Genomic DNA, 25,813 nt, shown 5'->3' on the forward strand with positions numbered 1-25,813 from the left:
TTCTTTGTCAGGGCTTCATCATGGTTTGGTGGCTTTGGAATGTGCCTCTCCAAGAGACATCATCATTCTTATTTTCCAACCCACGGAAATTTCTGAGCCACTTCTTGGGAAGGGGTGAGTGGGCAAGTGCTCGATAGATCCGATCGACTGACCCAAGGAGAGTCCGGCCCCGTCGGCATCTTGAAGCGACGTGTCCCTCCGGAAGTCAAAGAGCCGCATCCGACCTCCTCGCCTCTCCATTTTAATAATAATAATAATAATAATAATGATAGCATTCATTAAGCACTTACTACGTGCAAAGCACTGTTCTAAGCACTGGGGAAGTTACAAGTTTCTAGACTGTGAGCCCACTTTCAATCAGTCAATCAATCAATCGTATTTATTGAGCGCTGACTGTGTGCAGAGCACTGGACTAAGCGCTTGGGAAGTACAAGTTTCTTGACTGTGAGCCCACTGTTGGGCAGGGACCATCTCTATATGTCGCCCACCCCAAGCGCTCAGTACAGTGCTCTGCACACAGTGAGCGCTCAATAAATCCGATTGAATGAATGAATACAAGGGGATCAGGTTGTCCCACGGAGGGCTCACAGCCTTAATCCCCGTTTTCCAGAGGAGGGAACTGAGGCCCAGAGAAGTGAAGCGACTTGCCCAGAGTCACCCAGCTGGCAGTTGGCGGAGCCGGGATCTGAACCCACGACCTCCGACTCCAAAGCCCGGGCTCTTTCCACTGAGCCACGCTGCATCTCCCCCTCGTCCCCCTCTCCATCCCCCCCCATCTTACCTCCTTCCCTTCCCCACAGCACCTGTATATATGGATATATGTTTGTACAGATTTATCACTCTATTTATTTTACTTGTACTTATCTATTCTATTTATTTTATTTTGTTAGTATGTTTGGTTTTGTTCTCTGTCTCCCCCTTTTAGACTGTGAGCCCACTGTTGGGTAGGGACGGTCTCTAGATGTTGCCAACTTGGACTTCCCAAGCGCTTAGTCCAGTGCTCTGCACACAGTGAGCGCTCAATAAATCCGATTGAATGAATGAATACAAGGGGATCAGGTTGTCCCACGGAGGGCTCACAGCCTTAATCCCCGTTTTCCAGAGGAGGGAACTGAGGCCCAGAGAAGTGAAGCGACTTGCCCAGAGTCACCCAGCTGGCAGTTGGCGGAGCCGGGATCTGAACCCACAACCTCCGACTCCAAAGCCCGGGCTCTTTCCACTGAGCCACGCTGCATCTCCCCCTCGTCCCCCTCTCCATCCCCGCATCTTACCTCCTTCCCTTCCCCACAGCACCTGTATATATGGATAGATGTTTGTACAGATTTATTACTTTACATATCTATTCTATTTATTTTATTTTGTTCGTATGTTTGGTTTGGTTCTCTGTCTCCCCCTTTTAGACTGTGAGCCCACTGTTGGGTCGGGACCGTCTCTAGATGTTGCCAACTCGGACTTCCCAAGCGCTTAGTCCAGTGCTCTGCACACAGTAAGCGCTCAATAAATACGATTGATGATGATCTCTTTCCCTTTTTCTAGGAGTTCAACCTGATCGACAGACGTGAGCTGGCCCCCCTGCAGGAACTCATCGAAAAGCTCGGCTCCAAAGACAGATAAAAGGCTCCGCGGGAGACGTCCGCTTTCAGATCCCGGAGGGGTCCGCTCCTATCCGCTTCCTCTACCACTGCAGCCGCTTCCTTGCCATTCCTCGACCGGTTAGTGACGGCGACGCAGGGCAAATGGTCAAGCCCACCCCGGCGACGACGGCGGTTTAGAGCACGTGGTCCCGAAGAGGATTCGGCGTCGGCCTGGTGCTACGGGTCCCGAGGGTCCCGTTTTAGGCCCCTTCCGTCGCCCGCGGGGCTGAAATTCGTCAGTCGGACACCCGCTTTCTTGTAAATAGCCGCACCGCTCAGTCTCTTTTCCAGCTTCCGCAGCCGAGGAGGAAATCTACCCCTCCGTGTCAGGAGAGGGAAGTCGGGGGGGACGGTCGGAATTCCTTCCTAGCGGCAGTTTGCCAAAATGGTTAACCTCCCGAGAAGTCGTGGACGGTCGGAATTCCTTCCTAGCGGCAGTTTTTATCGGTTTTAACCTCCCGAGAAGTCGTGGACGGTCGGAATTCCTTCCTAGCGGCAGTTTTTATCGGTTTTAACCTCCCGAGAAGTCGTGGACGGTCGGAATTCCTTCCTCGGGGCAGTTTTTATCAGTTTTAACCTCCCGAGAAGTCGTGGACGGTCGGAATTCCTTCCTTGCGGCAGTTTTTATCAGTTTTAACCTCCCGAGAAGTCGTGGACGGTCGATATTCCTTCCTAGCGGCAGTTTTTATCGGTTTTAACCTCCCGTTTCTATCTTTGAGACACTTTCACAAAGCCTACCTACCGGCAGTTTGCCAAAATGGTTCACCTCCCGTTTTTATCCTTGACACATTTTCAGAAAGCCTTCCTGGCGGTAGTTTGCCAAAGTGGTTCATCTCCCGTTTTTATTTTTGAAGCATTCTCATAAAGCCCTCTGCTAAATTCCCATAGCAAGTTCTTAGAAACTTTTCGCTTCCCATCGGATGATGCCCTTGCTCTTTCGAAGCTGGACGTCTCGGTATTCCGTTTTTTAAACTAGTCGAGTCACCTCCCGTTTTTATCTCCGAGACATTTTCAGAAAGCCTTCCTGGCCGTAGTTTGCCAAAGTGGTTCATCTCCCGTTTTTATTTTTGAAACATTCTCATAAAGCCCTCTGCTAAATTCCCATAGCAAGTTTTTAGAAACTTTTCGCTTCCCATCGGATGATGCCCTTGCTCTTTCGAAGCTTGACGTCTCAGTATTCTGTTGTTTAAACTAGTCGATCGTTTTTATTTCTTTTTACACTCGTGCCGGCCTGTTACCGATGGACATTGATGCCTGTGGCTTTTTTTTAAAAAAATATATAGAATCAGGTCATAAAGAGGCAATCAAGCGTTGATGCAGTAAACAGCCGAATGAATTTTTATAATTACTTTTAAGACAGCGATGCTCTTGGGGCTTGTCGTGACGCCGGACATAGTCTGCCCAAGGGCCTGGGTGGTTTGGTTTGCCTTGTTTGGTTGGAATTCAATAAATTCAATTCGAATTGAATACGAATATTGAATATTCGTATTCAATAAATACGATTGATTGATTCTAAAGATTAGGTTGGCATCAGTCCAGATTCCTCTTCTCCCGAGGGAACGTGGGGGGAGAGCATTCTAGGAAAAGATGGCATTATAAAGCCTCCTCTTCCTGACGTTCCAACTTTTTTCAAGCGCTCGCTGTGGGAAAAACTACTTTAAAAAAAAAAAAAAATAAATGCTTGAATGATTTTCAGTTTTAGCTTCCTGGGTTCGAAGTCTCCGTTTTTAGATGCACTTTGGATTTGCCTTCGAGCCTCAGGAAGACTTTTAGGCCGGGGTGGGAAGACGCGGCCGGGAGGATTTGAGCGGCGAGATGGAGGAGAGACACAAAGCAAGGAATCCCAGAGGACGCGAGCAGTCGATCGTATTTCAGTCGTATTTATTGAGCGCTTACTGGGTGCGGAGCACTGGACTAAGCGCTTGGGAAGTACAAGCGAGCAGGGAAGTAAGGTTTTGATTTGAACGGCGGGGACACAAGACAGTCGCAGCTCGGAGGGCTGCTATCCAGGCTTTGCCGGGCTCCTGAAAAACCAAGCCAACAAACCAGGGCCTGATTGAATGGTGTTGAATTGAACGTGCCAGGCACTGTGCTAAGCGCTGGGATAGATAATGAGCTAATCAGGCTGGGCATTGCCCCTGTCCCTTAGGGGCCTCACAGCTTCTATCCCCATTTGACAGACAAGGGAACTGAGGCCCAGAGAAGTGAAATGACTCGCCCAAGCTCACCTAGCAGACAAGGGGCGGAGCAGGGATTTGAACCCAGCTCCTGCGACCCTCTAGCTCCGGCTCGAAAGAGAGAGGGGCCAACCGAAACCTAAAGCGGGGCTTTTCCTCTTGATCTGGCCGGGAAAACCCGAGTATGTCCCCTTTCATTCCTTCTTTAGTGGTATTTGTTAAGCACTCACTAGGCGCCAGGCAGTGTACTAAGCGCTGGTGCGTTTGGGTGCCCCTTTTAGACTGTGAGCCCACTGTTGGGTAGGGACTGTATATGTTGCCAACTTGGACTTCCCAAGCGCTTAGTACAGTGCTCTGCACACAGTAAGCGCTCAATAAATACGATTGATGATGGGTGGAGTGATTTCAATAGTTTGGAGTGAATTCTAGGTGGTGGTTAGGACCCTTTGCATTCTAGGTATATTAGAACAGTGCTTTGCACATAGTAAGCGCTTGAAGCAGCGAGGCTCAGTGGAAAGAGCCTGGGCTTTGGAGTCAGAGGTCATGGGTTCGAATCCCGGCTCCGCCACATGTCTGCTGTGTGACCTTGGGGAAGTCACTTCTCTGACCCAAACTGTGAGCTCACTGTTGGGTAGGGACTGTCTCTATATGCTGCCAATTTGTACTTCCCAAGCGCTTAGTACAGTGCTCTGCACACAGTAAGCGCTCAATAAATACGATTGATGATGATGATGACCCTCAGTTACCTCATCTGTAAAATGGGGATGAAGACTGTGAGCCCCCTGTGGGACAACCTGATCACCTTGTAACCTCCCCAGCGCTTAGAACAGTGCTTTGCACATAGAAAGCATTTAATAAATCCCATCATTATTATTATTATTATAGTTTTAGATATTTAAGTACTTTTTGCCTAGCACTGTTCTAGACTGTGAGCCCACTATTGGGTAGGGACTGTCTCTATATGTTGCCAACTTGTACTTCCCAAGCGCTTAGTCCAGTGCTCTGCACACAGTAAGCGCTCAATAAATACGATTGATTGATTGATTGATTAATAAATGCCATCATCATCATCATTATTAGTAGTAGTAGTACCTTGGTCGTCTAGAAAGCACCGTGCAGCAGATGCCGCCCATCATGTTGAGTTTGAATTCATCGGCACCTTAGTTCCAAACCAGCATGAGACAGTTTCGGTTTCCAGAAATCAATCAGTCAATCAATCGTATTTATTGGGCGCTTACTGTGTGCAGAGCACTGTACTAAGCGCTTGGGAACAAGTTGGCAACATATAGAGACGGCCTCACAGTCTAGAAGGGGGAGACAGAAATCCCCCCGGGGCCAGCGACGGCTCGATCCCATCGCGTCGGTCTGTAGCGGGCGGACGGACTGTCTCTAGGTGTTGCCGACTTGTACTTCCCAAGCGCTTAGTACAGTGCTCGGCACACAGTAAGCGCTCAATAAATACGATTGATTGATTGATTTCACCGTCCAGGCCGGGCAGTGAGCAGGGACCCCGCGGGGGAGACGCCCTTTTTCTTAAGAGCTTCTTGGGTGTCCAGCGCTGGGGCAGATGCCTGATCATCAGGTTGGACTCGGGCAGCCCGTCCTACCTTTTGAGTCGTGAGAAGCAGCTGTGGCTCAGTGGAAAGATCACGGGCTTTGGAGTCAGAGGTCATGGGTTCGAATCCCAGCTCTGCCACTTGTCAGCTGGGTGACTTTGGGCAAGTCACTTCACTTCTCTGGGACTCTCAGTTCCCTCATCTGTCAAATGGGGACTAAGACTGTGAGCCCCACGGGGGACAACCTGATCACCTTGTATCTTCCCCAGCGCTTAGAACGGTGCTTTGCACATAGTAAGCGCTTAACAAATACCATCATTATTATTGTTATTATTATTATTACTGTGTGCCGAGCACTGGACTAAGCGCTTGGGAGAGGACGGCAGAACAGTCAACCGACAGACTTCGCTACGGTGCAAGCTCCTTGTGGGCTCACGTTTTCATCTTCTTTCTCTCCTCTTTCTTCTTCGTCTTCCGCCGTAGCCTTCCAAGAGCCCAAGGTACTCAGTCAATCCACGGTCGATATTTATTGAGCGCCTACTTTGTGCAGAAAGAGGGACATGGACAAGGAGGCGAAAGAGAAAATAGGCTCCGGCTGCGTCAGATGCAGAGGGCAAAACTCTCTCCTCTCTCTCTCTCTTCTCTCCGTTTTTTCATTCAGTCGTATTTATTGAGTGCTTACTGTGTGCAGAGCGCTGTACTAGGCACTTGGGAAGTCCAAGTTGGCAACATCTAATCAATCAATCATATTTATTGAGCGCTTACTGTGTGCAGAGCACTGTACTAAGCGCTTGGGAAGTCCAAGTTGGCAACATATAGAGACGGTCCCTACCCAACAGTGGGCTCACAGTCTAGAAGGGGGAGACAGAGAACAAAACCAAACATATTAACAAAATAAAATAAATAGAATAGATATGTACAAGTAAAATAGAGTAATAAATATGTTCAAACATATACACATATATACAGAATAAGTCATTTAACTTCTCCATGTCCCAGTTCGCTCATCCGCAAAGTGGGATTCCATGCCTGTTCTCCCTTCTACTTGGACTATGAGCCCCATATGGGAGCTGATTATCCCGCATCTACCCCCAGCGCTTAGTATAGTGCTTGGCAATCAATCAATCAGTCGTATTTATTGAGCGCTGACTGTGTGCAGAGCACTGTACTAAGCGCTTGGGAAGTCCAAGTTGGCAACATCTAGGGACAGTCCCTACCCAACAGTGGGCTCACAGTCTAGAAGGGCGAGACAGAGAACCAAACCAAACATATTAATAAAATAAATAGAATAGATATGTACAAGTAAAATAATTAGAGTAATAAATATGTACAAACATATATCCATATATACAGAATAAGTCATTTAACTTCTCCATGTCCCAGTTCGCTCATCTGCAAAGTGGGATTCCATGCCTGTTCTCCCTTCTACTTAGACTATGAGCCCCATATGGGAGCCGATTATCCCGCATCTACCCAACATCTAGAGACGGTCCCGACCCAACAGTGGGCTCACAGTCTGTTTTTTGATATATACTGTGCGCGGAGCACTGCGCGAAGCTGTTGGGAGTCCTACAGCGCGACTGAGGGGCCTGGAAACAAGAAAGTCACCTATTCGTTTCGTTTGTAGAGAAGCAGCGTGGCTCAGTGGAAAGAGCACAGGCTTGGGAGCCAGAGGTCGTGGGTTCTAATCCTGGCTCGGCCACTTCACGCATTCATTCAATCGTATTTATTGAGCGCTTACTGTGTGCAGAGCACTGCACTAAGCGCTTGGGAGGTCCAAGTCGGCAACATCTAGAGTCGGTCCCGACCCAACAGCGGGCTCACAGTCTGGAAGGGGGAGACAGACAATAAAACCAAACATATTAACAAAATAAGATAAATAGAATAAATATGTACAAGTAAAATAGAGTAATAAATATGTACAAACATATATACAGGAATTTTAGGTATTCATTCATCCAATCGTATTTATTGAGCGCTTGCTGTGTGCAGAGCACTGCACTAAGCGCTTGGGAAGTCCAAGTTGGCAACATCTAGAGACGGTCCCGACCCAACAGCGGGCTTGTACTTCCCGAGCGCTTAGTGCAGTGCTCTGCACACAGTAAGCGCTCAATAAGTACGATTGAATGAATGAATGAATGAAAAGTGGCAGAGCCGGGATTAGAACCCAGGTCCAACCCGGGCCTGGGCTCTCTCCACTAGATAGAGCAACTTTGTGGGCAACTTTGCTTTAAAGACAGTAGAGACGGAAATTTGAAGAAGAGCGGGCTCACAGTCTAGAAGTCACTCGTCAGCTGTGTGACTTTGGGCAAGTCACTTCACTTCTCTGGGCCTCACTTCCCTCATCTGGAAAATGGGGATGGAAGACTGTGAGCCCCCTGTGGGACAACCTGATCACCTTGTAACCTCCCCAGCGCTTAGAACAGTGCTTGGCACATAATAAGCGCTTAATAAATGCCATCATTATTATTATTATTCTCTGGGCCTCAGTGACCTCATCTGGAAAATGGGGATGAAGACTGTGAGCCTCCCGTGGGACAACCTGATCACCTTGTAGCGCTCAACAAGTGCCATCATCATTATTATTGCGAGGAGTCTTTGCAGAAGCCAAAATGTGATAGCAGGGTAGATACTACAGTGTCTTTCTATTTTCATAGTTCCACCAACGTAATCAGCGCTACCTACTGAATGCTTATGTTGCCACCTTGTACTTCCCAAGCGCTTAGTACAGTGCTCTGCACACAGTAAGCACTTAATAAATGCCATCATCATTATTATTATTCTCTGGGCCTCAGTGACCTCATCTGGAAAATGGGGATGAAGACTGTGAGCCCCCCGTGGGACAACCTGATCACCTTGTAGCGCTTAACAAGTGCCATCATCATTATTCCCACTGTTGGGTAGGGACCGTCTCTATATGTTGCCAACTTGTACTTCCCAAGCGCTTAGTACAGTGCCGTGCACACAGTAAGTGCTCAATAAATACGATTGATTGATTGATTGATTGAGGAGTCTTTGCAGAAGCCCAAATGAGCAGCGTGAGAAGCAGCGTGGCTCAGTGGAAAGAGCCCGGGCTTTGGAGTCAGAGGTGATGGGTTCGAATCCCGGCTCCGCCACTTAGCTGTGTGACTTCGGGCAAGTCACTTAACTTCTCTGGGCCTCAGTTCCCTCAACTGTAAAATGGGGATAAAGACTGTGAGCCCCCCGTGGGACAACCTGATCACCTTGTAACCCCCCCAGCGCTTAGAACAGTGCTTTGCACATAGTAAGTGCTTAATAAATGCTATCAAAAAAAAAATGATAGCAGGGTAGATACTACAGTATCTTTCTATTGTCATAGTTCCACCAACGCAATCAGCGCTACCTATTGAATGCCTATGTTGCCACCTTGTACTTCCCAAGCGCTTAGTACAGTGCTCTGCACACAGTAAGCGCTCAATAAATGCGATCGATTGATTGTTGTGGGCAGAGGCATTAATCAATGCTATTTATTGAGCGCTTGCTCACTGTACTGAGCGCTTGGGAGAGTCCCAGCAGATTTAGCAGACACGCTCCCTGCCCGTTACAAGCTACTTCTAGGGGGACTGTACTAAGCGCTCGGGAGACGCAGTACAGCGGTAGACACGTTCCCTGCCCGCAGTGTGGTTCATTCTCTCCTTTTACTCGTATTTGTTCAAGCGCGTACTCGGCGCTAAGCACTGTGCGAAGCGCGCCAGCCCGTTGGAGAAACTGCCGCGAGGGAAGCGGGCTCGGGTGATTTTCCAGCCCAAAACCCGCGTTGGACGTCGGCCTCCTGGAAATGGGAGTCCGAGGTCGTGGGTTCAAATCCCGGCGCCGCCAATTGTCAGCTGGGTGACCTTGGGCAAGTCGCTTCACTTCTCTGGGCCTCAGTTCCCTCATCTGGAAAACGGGGATGAAGACCGGGAGCCCCCCGTGGGACAACCCGATCACCTTGTAACCTCCCCAGCGCTTAGAACAGTGCTTGGCACATAGTAAGTGCTTAATAAAAGCCGTCATTATTAATTATTATTATTATTAATGCAAGCAAGGGACTTTCTGTCACCTCACGTCCGGGTTCTTCTGAGCATCTCCGCTCCTCCTGCCTTTTTTTAATCCTACTTTTATTGCGTCACAAGACTGTTCGCCTCAAGTAGCCTCGGTCGATAGAAGAGTTTTATAAGGTTTTTTACCGGAAAATAAATTCTATATGTTGCTTTTTAAAGCTTTAGGGGCTTGGGGAAGATGGGGGTTGGGGGGAGCTGTGGACTGTTTATTATACTTTTTACAGAGTGTTTTTGTATCTACTTTTGTAACTTGATTTTTCACCAGAATAAAAAGCATGTGGACCGAGATGACTTGATCGAATTAAAACCGATGGCAACCTCCGAGCCGTCTTTCCGTCGGAATAAGGCGGAATTTTTCGCTCCTTCCGCACGGGGCTGCCTTCGAGCCGGGAAGCCGGGTTCCTTAGGGGGCCGCTGGGATGGAAAATTGAGAAATACGGTGACGTAAACAGGCCCGGAGTAATAATAATAATAGCATTTATTAAGCGCTTACTATGTGCAAAGCACTGTTCTAAGCGCTGGGGAGGTTACAAGATGATCAGGTTGTCCCACGGGGGGCTCACAGTCTCAATCCCCATTTTCCAGATGAGGTAACTGAGGCCCAGAGAAGTGAAGTGACTTGCCCAAAGTCACACAGCTGACAGTTGGCGGAGCCGGGATTCGAACCCATGACCTCTGACTCCAAAGCCCGGGCTCTTCTCCACTGAGCCACGCTGCTTCTCTAGCCACGCCGGAGTACTCTCCTGCCTTGGGTCAGCTTTTGGGGTTGAGGGTTCAGATCACCGTAATGATCGTGGTCTTCGTTAATCAATCAATCAATCGTATTTATTGAGCGCTTACTGTGTGCACAGCACCGGAATGAGCGCTGGGGAAGTACGACTGAGGCCCAGAGAAGTGAAGTGACCTGCCCAAAATCACCCAGCTGACAAGTGGCGGAGCCGGGATTCGAACCCATGACCTCTGACTCCAAAGCCCGGGCTCTTTTCCACAGAACCACGCTGCTTCTCTTTCATCCACCCTGATTCGCTTCAGTGCACTCAGCACAGTGCACGTAGTAAGCGCTTACTGACCGCCGCAGCTATTATTAATCTCGAGCGGATGATTAATTAGAGAAGCAGCGTGGCTCAGTGGAAAAGAGCCCGGGCTTTGGAGTCCGAGGTCATGGGTTCAAATCCCGACTCCGCCAATTGTCAGCTGGGTGACTTTGGGCAGGTCACTTGACTTCTCTGGGCTTCGGTTCCCTCATCTGGAAAATGGGATTTAAGACTGGGAGGCCCCCGTGGGACAACCTGATCACCTTGTAACCTCCCCAGCGCTTAGAACAGTGCTTTGCACATAGTAAGCGCTTAATAAATGCCATCATTATTATTATTATTATTAATAATAGCTCTCAAGGCCCTTCCTCTCCTCCAGGCCTTCCCAGACTGAGCCCCCTCCCCATCCCCCCCGCCTTACCTCCTTCCCCTCCCCACAGCACCTATATATATGTATATATGTTTGTACATATTTATTACTCCTCATTTATATTATTTGTCCATGTTTATTCTATTTATTTTATTTTAATATGTTTCGTTTTGTTCTCCGTCTCCCCCTTCCAGCCTGTGAGCCCGCCGTCGGGTAGGGGACCGTCTCTAGATGTTGCCAACTTGGGCTTCCCAAGCGCTCAGTCCAGCGCTCTGCACACAGTAAGCGCTCAATAAATACGACTGAACGCATGAAAGGATGGTTTAAAACAGTGCCGACGCTCTGCTAAACACACGGACCGCAGCTGAACAGAATCAGAGACGAGAACCAAGAACTTTTTTACCGCGAGTGACACCGGAATGGTTTCAGAGGAGAGGCACCGGCGGGGAACCGGCCAGCGGGACAATCGCCAACCGGAATTGGGAAGGAAGCGGCGCGGCCAACGGGTGTAGGACGTCCTCGAGTCCTACGGTAAGTCGACCGATCACCGCTATCACTTAGACGCCGCGAAAGTGGCCCGACGTCGGCGGAGTTGGAGCGCTTAACAAATGCCGTCATTATTTAAATACCTCTATAATAATAATGATGGCATTTGTTAAGCGCTTCCTATGCGCAGAGCACTGTTCTAAGCGCTGGGGAGGTTACAAGGTGATCAGGTTGTCCCACAGTCTCCAGACTGTAAGCTCATTGTGGGCAGGGAATGTGTCGGTTTATTGTCATAGTGCCCTCTCCCAAGCGCTTAGTCCAGTGCTGTGCGCATGGCAAGCATTCAGTAAGTACGACTGAGTGAATGAGATGCGGTTGTGATTATCATTCTAGACTGTGAGCCCGCTGTTGGGTAGGGACCGTCTCTAGATGCTGCTAACTTGTACTTCCCAAGCGCTTAGTACAGTGCTCTGCACACAGTAAGCGCTCAATAAATACGATTGATTGATTCGTGACGACAGCTGACTGGGCCCGTAGTCCTCTCGGGCCGCGGCGGGCCCAAAAATTTTCCATCCTGTCCGAAAGGTTATGTTAGAAGCTGCAAAAAACTGAAAATCCTTTCTCTCACCCCGGTGGCTGATCGCATGACAGAAATATCATTCATTCAATCAATCAATCAATCGTATTTATTGAGCGCTTACTGTGTGCAGAGCACTGGACTAAGCGCTTGGGAAGTCCAAGGTGGCAACATCTAGAGACGGTCCCTACCCAACAGTGGGCTCACAGTCTAAAAGGGGGAGCCAGAGAACAAAACCAAACATACCAACAAAATAAAATAAATAGAATAGATATGTACAAGTAACATAAATAAATAAAAAATAGAGTATTAAATATGTACAAACATATATACATATATACAGGTGCTGTGGGGAAGGGAAGGAGGTAAGATGGGGGGATGAAGAGGGGGACGAGGGAGAGAGGAGGGAAGGGGCTCAGTCTGGGAAGGCCTCCTGGAGGAGGTGAGCTCTCAGTAGGGCCTTGAAGGGAGGAAGAGAGCGAGCTGGGCGGATGGGCAGAGGGATTGAGGGCATTCCGGGCCCGGGGGAGGACGTGGGCCGGGGGTTGATGGCGGGACAGGCGAGAGCGAGGCCTAATGGGGAGGAGATCAGCGGCGGAGGAGCGGAGGGTGCGGGCTGGGCTGGAGAAGGAGAGAAGGGAGGTGAGGTAGGAGGGGGCCAGGGGATGGATGGATGGATGGACAGCCTGGAAGCCCAGGGGGAGGAGTTGCTGCCTGATGCGCAGATTGATCGGTAGCCACTGGAGATTTTTGAGGAGGGGAGTAATATGCCCAGAGCGTTTCTGGACAAAAATAATCCGGGCAGCAGCATGAAGTATGGCTTGAAGTGGGGAGAGACACGAGGATGGGAGATCAGAGAGAAGGCTGATGCAGTAGTCCAGACGGGATAGGATGAGAGCTTGAATGAGCAGGGTAGTGGTATGGATGGAGAGGAAAGGGCGGATCTTGGCGATGTTGCGGAGCTGAGACCGGCAGGTTTTGGTGACGGCTTGGATGTGAGGGGGGAATGAGAGAGCGGAGTCGAGGATGACACCAAGGTTGCGGGCTTGTGAGACGGGAAGGATGGTAGTGCCGTCAACAGAGATGGGAAAGTCAGGGAGAGGGCAAGGTTTGGGAGGGAAGACAAGGAGTTCAGTCTTCGACATGTTGAGCTTTAGGTGGCGGGTGGACATCCAGATGGAGTTGTCCTGAAGGCAGGAGTAGATGCCATCCTGGAGAGAGGGGGAGAGAGCAAGGGCAGAGATGGAGATCTGGGTGTCATCAGCATAGTGATGATAGTTGAAGTCGTGGGAGTGAATGAGGTCACCAAGGGAGTGCGTGTAGATCGAGAACAGAAGGGGACCAAGCACTGAACCTTGGGGAACCCCCACAGTGAGAGGATGGGAGGGGGAGGAGGAGCCTGCAAAAGAGACTGAGAAAGAACGACCGGAGAGATGAGGAGAACCAGGAGAGGACGGAGTCTGTGAAGCCAAGGTCAGATAGCGTGTGGAGGAGAAGGGGGTGGGCCACAGTGTCAAAGGCAGCTGAGAGGTCGAGGAGGATTAGGACAGAGTAGGAGCCGTTGGATTTGGCAAGCAGGAGGTCATTGGTGACCTTTGAGAGGGCAGTTTCCGTGGAATGTAGGGGACGGAAGCCAGACTGGAGGGGGTCGAGGAGAGAGTTGGTGTTGAGGAATTCGAAGCAGCGCGTGTAGACGACTCGTTCAAGGAGTTTGGAAAGGAAGGGTAGGAGGGAGATGGGGCGATAACTAGAAGGTGAGGTGGGGTCAAGAGAGGGTTATTTTAGGATGGGAGAGACATGGGCATGTTTGAAGGCAGAGGGGAAGGAACCAGTGGAGAGTGAGCGGTTGAAGATGGAAGTTAAGGAGGGGAGAAGGGATGGAGCGAGAGATTTCATAAGATGAGAGGGAATGGGGTCAGAAGCACAGGTGGCCGGAGTAGCACTTGAGAGCAGGGAGGAAAGCTCTTCTGAGGATACTGCTGGGAAGGATGGGAGAATAACAGAGAGTGTTGAGAGCTGGGGGGTTGGAGAAGGGGGGGAAGAGACTTTGGGGAGGTCGGACCTGATGGATTTAATTTTGTTAATGAAGTAGGAGGCCAGATCGTTGGGGGCGAGGGAAGGAGGAGGGGGAGGAACCGGGGGCCTGAGAAGGGAGTTGAATGTACGGAAGAGCTGGCGGGGGTGATGGGCATGGGGGTCAATGAGGGAGGAGAAATAGTTTTGTCTGGCAGAAGAGAGGGCTGAGTTAAGGCAGGAAAGGATAAATTTGAAGTGAACGAGGTTGGCACGGTGTTTAGACTTTCACCAGCAGCGTTCGGCAGCTGGAGCGTAAGAGCGAAGGAGGCGGACAGTGGCAGTGATCCAGGGCTGTGGGTTAGTGGTGCGAGAGCGGCGAAGGGAAAGGGGAGCGAGTGAGTCTAGCTGAGTAGAAAGGGTAGAGTTGAGAGCAGTAATCTGATCATCAAGACTGGGTAGAGAGGAGAAGGTGGCGAGGTGGGGTGTGAGGCGCTCCGAAAGATGGGTGGGGTCCAGAGAGCGGAGATCTCTGTGAGGGAGTAATACGGATTTACAGGGGAAAGGGGTGTGAGTGAGGAGGCAGGTGAGAAGATTATGATCAGAGAGAGGGATTTCAGAGTTGGTGAGGGTGGACACAGTGCAGCGGTAGGAGATGATGAGGTCGAGGGTATGACCAAGTTGGTGGGTGGGTGAGGTGGGGTGGAGCAAGAGGTTGGCAGCGTCAAGGAGGGATAGAAGGCGGCGGCAGAGGAGTCACCAGGGATATCCATGTGGATGTTGAAGTCTCCAAGGATCAAAGTGGGCATTACAGTCTCCAGACTGTAAGTTCATTGTGGGCAGGGAATTTGTCGGTTTATTGTCGTATTGCCCTCTCCCAAGCGCTTAGTCCAGTGCTGTGAGCACGGCAAGCGCTCAGCAAGTACGACTGAGTGAATGACATGCGGTTGTGATTATCATTCTAGACTGTGAGCCCACTGTTGGGTAGGGACTGGCTGTATATGCTGCCAACTTGGACTTCCCAAGCGCTTAGTACAGTGCTCTGCACACAGTAAGTGCTCAATAAATACGATTGATTGATTCGTGACGACAGCTGACTGGGCCCATAGTCCTCTCGGGCCGCAGCGGGACAAAAATTTTCCATCCTGCCTGAAAGGTCACGTTAGAAGCCGTGAAAAATCGAAAATCCTTTCTCTCACCCCGGCGGCTGATCGCACGACAGAAATATCATTCATTCAATCAATCAATCGTATTTATTGAGCGCTTACTGTGTGCAGAGCACTGGACTAAGCGCTTGGGAAGTCCAAGTTGGCAACATATAGAGACAGTCCCTACCCAACAGTGGGCTCACAGTCTAAAAGGGGGAGACGGAGAACAAAACCAAACATACTAACAAAATAAAATAAAGAGAATGGATATGTACAAGTAAAATAAATAGAGTAATAAATATGTACAAACATATATCCATATATACAGGTGCTGTGGGGAAGGGAAGGAGGTACGATGCGGGGGATGGAGAGGGGGACAAGGGGAATTGGGAAGGATTCATTCATTCAATCGTATTTATTGAGCGCTTACTGTGTGCAGAGCACTGCACTAAGCGCTTGGGAAGTCCAAGTGGGCAACATCCAGAGACGGTCCCTATCCAAAAGCGGGCTCACAGTCTAGAAGGGGGAGACAGAGAACAAAACAAAACATATTAACAAAATAAAATGAATAGAATAAATATGTACAAATAAAATAAGAGTAATATTTATTAAACACTGCTCATGCCCACCGACTACAGAAAAACAAACCAAAGACTTCACTCCTTGCCAACAACGAGCCACCTGAACGGCCAAGTCTGACACAAAGGCCCGTCTCTTTCCCAAACTCTGGCAGTAATAATAATAATGATGATGGTATTTATTAAGCGCTATGTGCAAAGCACTGTTCTAAGCGCTTACTTTGTGAGACACACTGTGGGCACTCTAAACAAGCATCAACACGCACACAACGTCCCAGTGCAGACCTAATAATAATAATCACAATGATAATTGTGGTATTTATTTATTAAGCACTTACTACATGCCAAGCATTGTTCTAAGCGCAGGGGTAATAATAATAATAATAATAATGATGGTATTTGTTAAGCGCTTACTGTGCGCAAAGCTCTGTTCTAAGCGCTGGGGAGGCCTTCCCAGACTGAGCCCCCTCCTTCCTCTCCATCTCCTCTCCACCCCCACCACCTTACCTCCTTCCCTTCCCCACAGCACCTGTATATATGGATATATGTTTGTACGGATTTATTACTCTATTTATTGATTTATTTTACTTGTACATATTTATTCTATTTATTTTATTCTGTTAATATGTTTTGTTCTCTGTCTCCCCCTTCTAGACTGTGAGCCCACTGTTGGGTAGGGACCGTCTTTGGACGTTGCCAACTTGGACTTCCCAAGCGCTTAGTCCAGTGCTCTGCACACAGTAAGCGCTCAATAAATACGATTGAATGAATGAATCATAATAATAATAATAATAGCATTTATTAAGCGCTTACTATGTGCAAAGCACTGTTCTAAGAGCTGAATGAATGAATGAATGAATGAATGAAGGTGATCAGGTTGTCCCACGGGGGGCTCACAGTTTTAATCCCCATTTTACAGATGAGGGAACTGAGGCTCAGAGAAGTGAAGTGACTTGCCCAAAGTCACCCAGCTGACAGTTGGCAGAGCCGGGATTTGAACCCATGACCTCTGACTCCAAAGCCCGGGCACTTTCCACTGAGCCACGCTGCTTCTCTAAGGTAATTAGGTTATTCATTCATTCATTCAATCGTATTTATTGAGCGCTTACTGAGTGCAGAGCACTGTATTAAGCGCTTGGGAAGTACAAGTGGGCAACATCTAGAGACGGTCCCGACCCAACAGTGGGCTCACAGTCTAGAAGGGGGAGACAGACAACAAAACAACACATGTGGCCAGACAGGTGTCAAGTCGTCATTCATTTCATTCATTCAGTCGTATTTATTGAGCGCTTACTGTGTGCCCACGTGGGGCTCACAGAAGCAGCGTGGCTCAGTAGAAAGAGGCCGGCCTTGGGAGTCAGAGGTCGTGAGTTCTAATCCTGGCTCCGCCACTTGTCAGCTGTGTGACTTTGGGCAAGTCGCTTCACTTCTCTGGGCCTCAGTTCCCTCATTGGAAAATGGGGACCAAGGTTGTGAGCCCCACGTGGGACAACATGACAACCTTGTATCTGCCCCAGCATACAGAACAGTGCTTGGCACATAGTAAGCGCTTCACATACCATTATTATTATTATTATTACTAATCCCCACTTTACAGGTGAGGTAACTGAGGCACAGAGAAGTGAAGTGGCTTGCCCAAAGTCACATAGCAGACAAATGGCAGAGCCAGGATTAGAACCTGTATATATGTCCTATATATTCTATATATTAGAATATATATTCTATACATATATATTTTATATATTAGAACCTGTATATATGTTTGTACATATATGTGTTTGTACACAGAAGCAGCGTGGCTCAATGGAAACGAGCCCGGGCTTTGGGGTCAGAGGTCATGGGTTCAAATCCCAGCTCCGCCACTTGTCAGCTGTGTGACTTCGGGCAAGTCACTTCACTTCTCTGTGCCTCAGTGACCTCATCTGTAAAATGGGGATTAAGACTCTGAGCCCCCCGTGGGACAACCTGATCACCTTGTAACCTCCCCAGCGCTTAGGACGGTGCTTCACACATAGTAAGCGCTTAATAAATGCCATCATTATTATTATTATTGTCAGCTGTGTGACTTTGGGCAAGTCACTTCATTTCTCTGGGCCTCAGTTCCCTCATCTGTAAAATGGGGATTAAGACTGTGAGCCCCCCGTGGGTCAACCTGATCACCTTGTAACCTCCCCAGCGCTTAGGACATGCTTCGCACATAGTAAGCGCTTAATAAATGCCATCAATATTATAATTATTATTGTCAGCTGTGTGACTTCGGGCAAGTCACTTCACTTCTCTGGGCCTCAGTTCCCTCATCTGTCAAATGGGGATGAAGACTGTGAGCCCCACATGGGCCAACAAGATAACCTTGTAACCTGATCACCTTGGAACCTCCCCAGCGCTTAGAACAGTGCTTTGCACAGAGTAAGCGCTTAATAAATGCCATCATTATTATTATTTACTACTCTATTTTATGTATACATATTTATTCTATTTTATTTATATGTTTTGTTTCGTTGTCTGTCTCCCCCTTCTAGACTGTGAGCCCGCTGTTGGGTAGGGACCGTCTCTATCTATTGCCAACTTGGACTTCCCAAGCACTTAGTACAGTGCTCTGCACACAGTAAGCGCTCAATAAATACGACAATGAATGAATGAGCCCACATCCTCTTAGTACAGTGCTTTGCACATAGTAAGCGCTTAATAAATGCCATCATATTATTATTATTATTATTACAAAGGGCAGCTTAGACCATGAGCTGCAGGCAGGTCCAGACTGTGTCTGACCTCATAGAGGAAGTTTGTAACGGGGAGGGAACGTGTCTGCTAATTCTGTTGTAGTGAACGCTCCCAAGCGCTTAGTACAATGCCCTGTATAGAGTAAGTGCTCAGTACTAACCACTGACTATCTGGTTTGTACCCCAGCCCTGAGTATGGTCTTTCATTCATTCAATCGTATTTATTCAGCGCTTACTGTGTGCAGAGCACTGGACTAAGCGCTTTGTCTCCCCCTTTTAGACTGTGAGCCCACTGTTGGGTAGGGACTGTCTCTATATGTTGCCAACTTGTACTTCCCAAGTGCTTAGTCCAGTGCTCGGCACACAGTAAGCGCTCAATAAATACGATTGATTGATTGATTGATTGATTGAAGTACAAGTTGGCAACATATAGAGACAGTCCCTACCCGTCTTGGCACATAAGTGCCTAACAAATACTACTGCGGAGAAGCAGCGTGGCTCGGTGGAAAGAGCCCAGGCTTTGGAGTCCGAGGTCATGGGTTCAAATCCCGGCTCCGCCAACTGTCAGCTGGGTGCCTTTGGGCCAGTCACTCCACTTCTCCGGGCCTCAGTTCCCTCATCTGGAAAATGGAGATGAAGACTGTGAGCCCCCCGTTAGACTGTGAGCCCACTGTTGGGTAGGGACCGTCTCTATATGTTGCCAATTTGTACTTCCCAAGTGCTTAGTCCAGTGCTCTGCACACAGTAGGCGCTCAATAAATACGATTGATGATGATGATGATAACCTGATCACCCTGTAACCTCCCCAGCGCTTAGAACAGTGCTTTGCACATAGTAAGCACTTAATAAATGCCATCATTATTATTATTATAACCTGATCACCTTGTAACCTCCCCAGCGCTTAGAACAGTGCTTTGCACAGAGTAAGTGCTTAATACCAGTATTATTATCATCATCACGACTATTAGAAATAATAATGATGATGATGATAATTACGGACATTCCTGACAAACAAATCTCCTTTGCTTTCTAACGGCCAACAGCGAGACCCATTTTCCCCCCCTTTCCTCCGGAGCGGTGGCGGCCTAGAATGGGCCGGCAGAAATTCCCGCTCGGGCACGCCATCCACACTTGGGACGTCACAAGCTCAGGTTTTTATTTCCTCTTACTCCGCTGACAACCCTTTCCTCCGGGACGGAGGCGGTCTGGAATGGGCCGGCCGAAATTCCCGCTCGGGCACGCCACCCACACTTGGGACGTCACAAGCTCAGGTTTTTATTTCCTCTTTGACCATCTTAAATAAGGAAAAAAAAAATTCCCGAAGACGTAGAGGCCGGAAGCCGAGCGGTCACCCCACGGCTCCGGCCAATCCATCAACGGAGCAACGGTATTTACTGAGCGTTGACTGCGTGCAGAGCGAACCGGACCCCGGCGGCGGGAAGGGAGGTGTCGGGGAAGGGGAGCCGCGACCGGCTCCGTTCCTCTAGAACCGACGTTCGGGATCTCTCTCCGAAGGGAAAAAGGAAAAGAGGAGGGCCACCTTTTCCGAAAACCACCCCTCCTACGTCGCTCGGCACCGGACTGGCGTCCGAACGGCCAAAATCCGATTGTGCGATTCCAAGTCCGGGGGTCTCCGGGAAGACGGGCTCGTCGGGAATCTCCGGAAAAGCGTCTCCACCCGCGGAGGGACCGGCGGGGAGGGAGAGGCCGGGGGGGTCTTCAGGGCCGTGGGACGGACGTGAATATTCTTAGGCCGTGCATTTCTTTAATCTCTTCTTTTAGTGCCTAAAGGAATAAAGATTATATATATATAATCTATATTATATATTATATATTATATATAATATATCATATATATCATATATCATATATATGCTATATCATATATCATATATATAACATATATTATATATTATGCATATATGATGTCATATATCATATACATATGATATATGACATATATATGATATATCATCATCAATCGTATTTATTGAGCATTTACTATGTGCAGAGCACTGGACTAAGCGCTTGGGAAGTACAAACTGGCAACATCTAGAGACAGTCCCCACCCAACAGTGGGCTCACAGTCTAAAAGGGGGAGACAGGGAACAAAACCAAACATACTAACAAAATAAAATAAATAGGATAGATATGTACAAGTAAAATAAATAGAGTAATAAATCTGTACAAACATCTATCCATATATGCAGGTGCTGTGGGGAAGGGAAGGAGGTAAGATGGGGGGGGTGGAGAGGGGGACGAGGGGGAGAGGAAGGAAGGGGCTCAGTCTGGGAAGGCCTCCTGGAGGAGGTGAGCTCTCAGCAGGGCCTTATGTCACCAACTTGTACTTTCCAAGCGCTTAGTACAGTGCTCTGCACACAGTAAGCGCTCAATAAATACGATTGATAATGATGATGATGAATAAAGAGCCACATTAGTTCGCATCCGCCCCCGCCCCCGACCGACAGAATTTTCCGGTTTTCCGGTGGTCTGCAGAAGCAGCGCGGCCTAGTGGGACCTGGGTTCTAATCCCAGCTCTGCCACTTGTCTGCTTGTCTTCTAATAATAATAATAATGATGGCATTTATTAAGCGCTTCCTATGTGCAAAGCACTTTTCTAAGCGCTGGGGGAGGTTACAAGGTGATCACAAGGTGATCACGCTGAGAAGCAGCGTGGCTCAGTGGAAAGAGCCTGGGCTTTGGAGTCAGAGGTCATGGGTTCAAATCCCAACTCTGCCACATGTCTGCTGTGTGACCTTGGGCAAGTCACTTAACTTCTCTGAGCCTCATTTATCTCATCTGTAAAATGGGGATGAAGACTGTGAGCCCCATGTGGGACAACCTGATCAGTTTGTATCCCCTCCAGTGCTTAGAACAGTGCTCTGCACATAGTAAGCGCTGAACAAATGCCAACATTATTATTATTATTATTATCAGGTTATCCCACAGGGGGCTCACAGTCTTAACCCCCATTTTACAGATGAAGGAACTGAGGCACAGAGAAGTTAGGTGACTTGCCCAAGGTCACCCAGCAGGCCATTGGCGGAGTCAGGATTTGAACCCGTAACCTCTGACTCCAAAGCCCGGGCTCTTTCCACTGAGCCACGCGGCTTCTCGAAAATAATGGCATTTATTAAGCGCTTACTATGTGCAAAGCCCTGTTCTAAGCACTGGGGAAGATTACAAGGTGATCAGGTTGTCCCACGGGGGGCTCACAGTCTTCACCCCCATTTTCCAGATGAGGGAACTGAGGCCCAGAGAAGTGAAGTGACTTGCCCAAGGTCACACAGCAGACATGTGGCAGAGCCAGGATTCGAACCCATAACCTCTGGCTCCAAAGCCCAAGCTCTTTCCACTGAGCCACGCTGCTTCTAGACTGTGAGCCCACTGTTGGGTAGGGACCGTCTCTAGATGTTGCCGACTTGTCCTTCCCAAGCGCTTAGTCCAGTGCTCTGCACACAGTAAGCGCTCAATAAATACGATTGATTGATTGATTGACTTTGGGCAAGTCGCTTTGCTTCTCTGGGCCTCAGTTCCCTCATCTGGGAAATGGGGATTAAGACTGTGAGCCCCACGCGAGACAGGGGACTGGCTCCAACCCGATTAACCTAACCCAGGGCTTAGAACAGTGCTTGACACGTCTAGTAAGTGCTGCAGAGAAGCAGCGTGGCTCAGTGGAAAGAGCCCGGGCTTTGGAGGCAGAGGTCATGGGTTCAAATCCAAAAAAAACAAAGAAAAAGGGAAAGAAAGAAAGTCAGTCAGTCATATTTATCGGGCTCCATATTTAGCTTCCCCTGCCCAGTGAGCTTGCAGAATTTGACACCATTTTTTTTTTAAAAAAAGAAAGTTAGTCTGTGAGTCAGTGGAGAAGCAGCGTGGCTCAGTGGAAAGAGCCCGGGCATTGGAGTCAGAGGTCACGGGTTCAAATTCCGGCTCCGCCAACTGTCAGCTGGGTGACTTTGGGCAAGTCACTTCACTTCTCTGGGCCTCAGTTCCCTCATCTGGAAAATGGGGATGAAGACTGAGAGCCCCCTGTGGGACAACCTGATCACCCTGTAACCTCCTCAGCGCTTAGAAAACTGCTTTGCACATAGTAAGCGCTAAATAAATACCATTATTATTACTTAACAAATACTGTAAGAAGCAGCGTGGCTCAGTGGAAAGAGCCCGGGTTTTGGAGTCAGAGGTCATGGGTTCAAACGCCGGCTCCGCCAATTGTCAGCTGGGTGACTTTGGGCAAGTCACTTCACTTCTCTGGGCCTCAGTTACCTCATCTGGAAAATGGGGATGAAGACTGTGAGCCCCCCGTGGGACAACCTGATCACCTTGTAACCTCCCCAGCGCTTAGAACAGTGCTTTGCACATAGTAAGCGCTTAATAAATGCCATTAAAATAATAATAATAATAATAATGATGCTTCAGTCCCTGTGAAATCCTTTAGTAAAGCCAGTGGTGTTAGTGGGTCTCTCCTTCAGAATAATGCTTTCTTTGGTGACCCCAGGATCACCCCCCCTGCCCCCATTTGACAGAGCAGGAGACTGAGGCCCGGAGTCGGAAAATCACTGGCCTCCGGTCACACAGGAAGACGGGGGAGAGGCAGGATTAGAACCGGGAGCCGATCCGAAGTTCTCCCCCGAGCTCGCTTGCCGGGCTCGTTGTGGACAGAGATTCATTCAGTCGTATTTACTGAGCGCTTACAGTGTGCAGAGCACTGTACTAAGCGCTGGGGAAGTACAAGTTGGCAACCTCTAGAGACGGTCCCTACCCAACGACGGGCTCACAGTCTAGAAGCGCTTAGTACAGTGCTCTGCACACAGTAAGCGCTCAATACGATTGATTGATTAGAAGGGGGAGACGGACAACAAAACATGTGGACAGGTGTCAGGGATAATAATGATGGCATTTGTTAAGCGCTTACTATGTGCAAAGCACTGTTCTAAACGCGGGGGGGAATACAAGAGATGGTGTTTGTTCGTTCCATCGTATTTATTGAGCGCTTTCTGCGTGCAAGCGCTTAGTACAGTGCTCTGCACACAGTAAGTGCCAATAAATACGACTGAATGAATGCACAGCGTTCATCCATTCATTCAATATTTATTGAGCGCTTACTGTGTGCAGATATATATATGTATATATGTATACATATCTGTATACATGTGTATATATGTCTGTATATATGTATATATCTGTATATGTATATACATGTGTATATACAGTGTATATATGTGTGTATATATGTATGTGTACATATATGTACATGTATATATGTTTGTACATATTTATTACTCTATTTATTTATTTATCTTACTTGTACATATCTATTCTATTTATTTTATTTTGTTAGTATGTTTGGTTTTGTTCTCTGTCTCCCCCTTCTAGACTCTGAGCCCGCTGTTGGGTAGGGACCGTCTCTAGATGTTGCCGACTTGGACTTCCCAAGCGCTTAGTACAGTGCTCTGCACACAGTAAGCGCTCAATAAATACGACTGATTGATTGATTGAATGATTGACTGATTGACTGACTGCAGAGCACTGTAATAAGCGCTCGGGAAGTACTAGTCGGCAACATCTAGAGACGGTCCCTACCCAACGACGGGCTCACGGTCTAGACGGACAACAAAACAAAACATGTGGACAGGTGTCAGAGATGGTGTTCGTTCGTTCCATCGTATTTATTGAGCGCTTTCTGCGTGCAAGCGCTTAGTACGGTGCTCTGCACACAGTAAGTGCAAATAAATACGACTAAATGAATGCACAGCATTCATTCATTCATTCAATCATTTATTGAACGCTTACTGTGTGCAGAGCACTGGACTAAGCGCTTGGGAAGGACAAGTTGGCAACATCTAGAGACGGTCCCTACCCAACGACGGGCTCACGGTCTAGACGGGGGAGACGGACAACAAAACAAAACATGTGCACAGGTGTCAGAGATAATAATGATGGCATTTTTTAAGCACTTACTATGTGCAAAGCACTGTTCTAAACGCTGGGGGGAATACAAGAGATGGTGCTTGTTCGTTCCATCGTATTTATTGAGCGCTTTCTGCGTGCAAGCGCTTAGTACGGTGCTCTGCACACAGTAAGTGCGAATAAATACGAATGCTGTGCATTCACTCATTCATTCAATCATATTTATTGAGCGCTTACTGTGCGCCGAGCACTGTACTAAGCGCTTGGGAAGTCCAAGTTGGCAACATCTAGAGACGGTCCCTACCCAACGACGGGCTCACAGTCTAAAAGCACTGTACTAAGCGCTTGGGAGAGTGCAATACGACAGTAAACAGACACACTCCCTGCCCACAACGAGCGTCTACTAACTCATTATATCGTCCGGAATACTTACCAGTGATTGACTGCTTGAGGTTTTGTTTTTTTAATGGTATTTGTTAGGCGCTTACTACGTGCGTGCCGGGCACTGTACTAAGCACTGGGTAAACCTACACTAATCAGGTTGGACTCGGTCCCTGTCCCACATGGGGCTGGCGGGCCGAGTTGGAGGCAGGAGGACTGAATCCCCATTTTGCAGATGAGAAAACTCTGGCTCGGAGAAGCCCAAGTGACTTACCCAAGGTCACACGGCGGATGAGTGGCGGAGCCGGGAATTCGATCCCAGGTTCGCCGACTCCGAGGCCATTGCTCTTTCCTCTAGGCTGAGCTGCTTCCCTAGCCCGGGCTTTGGAGTCAGAGGTCATGGGTTCAAATCCCGGCTCCACCAACTGTCAGCTGGGTGACTTTGGGCAAGTCACTTCACTTCTCTGGGCCTCAGTTCCCTCATCTGGAAAATGGGGACGAAGACTGGGAGCCCCCCGTGGGACAACCTGATCACCTTGTAACCTCCCCCCCAGCACTTAGAACGGTGCTTTGCACATAGTAAGCGCTTAATAAATGCCATCATTTTTTTCCCCTAGTTTCTTAGAGTAGCAGCATGGCTCAACAGAAAGAGCCCAGGCTTTGGAGTCAGAGGTCATGGGTTCAAATCCCGGCTCCACCAACTGTCAGCTGGGTGACTTTGGGCAAGTCACTTCACTTCTCTGGGCCTCAGTTCCCTCATCTGGAAAATGGGGATGAAGACTGTGAGCCCCCCGTGGGACAACCTGATTGCCTTGTAACCTCCCCAGCGCTTAGAATGGTGCTTTGCACATAGTAAGCGCTTAATAAATGCCATCATTTTTTTCCCCTAGTTTCTTAGAGTAGCAGCATGGCTCAACAGAAAGAGCCCGGGCTTTGGAGTCAGAGGTCATGGGTTCAAATCCCGGCTCCACCAACTGTCAGCTGGGTGACCTTGGGCAAGTCACTTCACTTCTCTGGGCCTCAGTCCCCTCATCTGGAAAATGGGGATGAAGACTGGGAGCCCCCCGTGGGACAACCCGATCACCCTGTAACCTCCCCAGCGCTTAGCACATAGTAAGTGCTTAATAAATGCCATCATTTTTTCCCCCTAGTTTCTTAGAGT

The 25,813-nt window shown here is 48.6% G+C and overlaps 1 protein-coding gene across 1 annotated transcript in view; it reads left to right on the forward strand.

Annotated features, from left to right (window-relative positions):
• The window catches only part of MOB1A (MOB kinase activator 1A), a 51,616-nt gene extending 47,568 nt beyond the window's left edge, over positions 1–4,048 (forward strand). The window contains exon 6 of the mRNA XM_038747253.1: positions 1,537–4,048. Within this exon, the coding sequence (XP_038603181.1) occupies positions 1,537–1,614 (78 nt within the window). The 3' untranslated portion in view covers positions 1,615–4,048. The remainder of the gene's footprint in view (positions 1–1,536) is intronic.
• Positions 4,049–25,813: the final 21,765 nt, after the last annotated feature.

Source organism: Tachyglossus aculeatus, chromosome 5 (genome assembly GCF_015852505.1).
Source record: "Tachyglossus aculeatus isolate mTacAcu1 chromosome 5, mTacAcu1.pri, whole genome shotgun sequence".
In the NCBI taxonomy this organism is placed as follows: domain Eukaryota; kingdom Metazoa; phylum Chordata; class Mammalia; order Monotremata; family Tachyglossidae; genus Tachyglossus; species Tachyglossus aculeatus.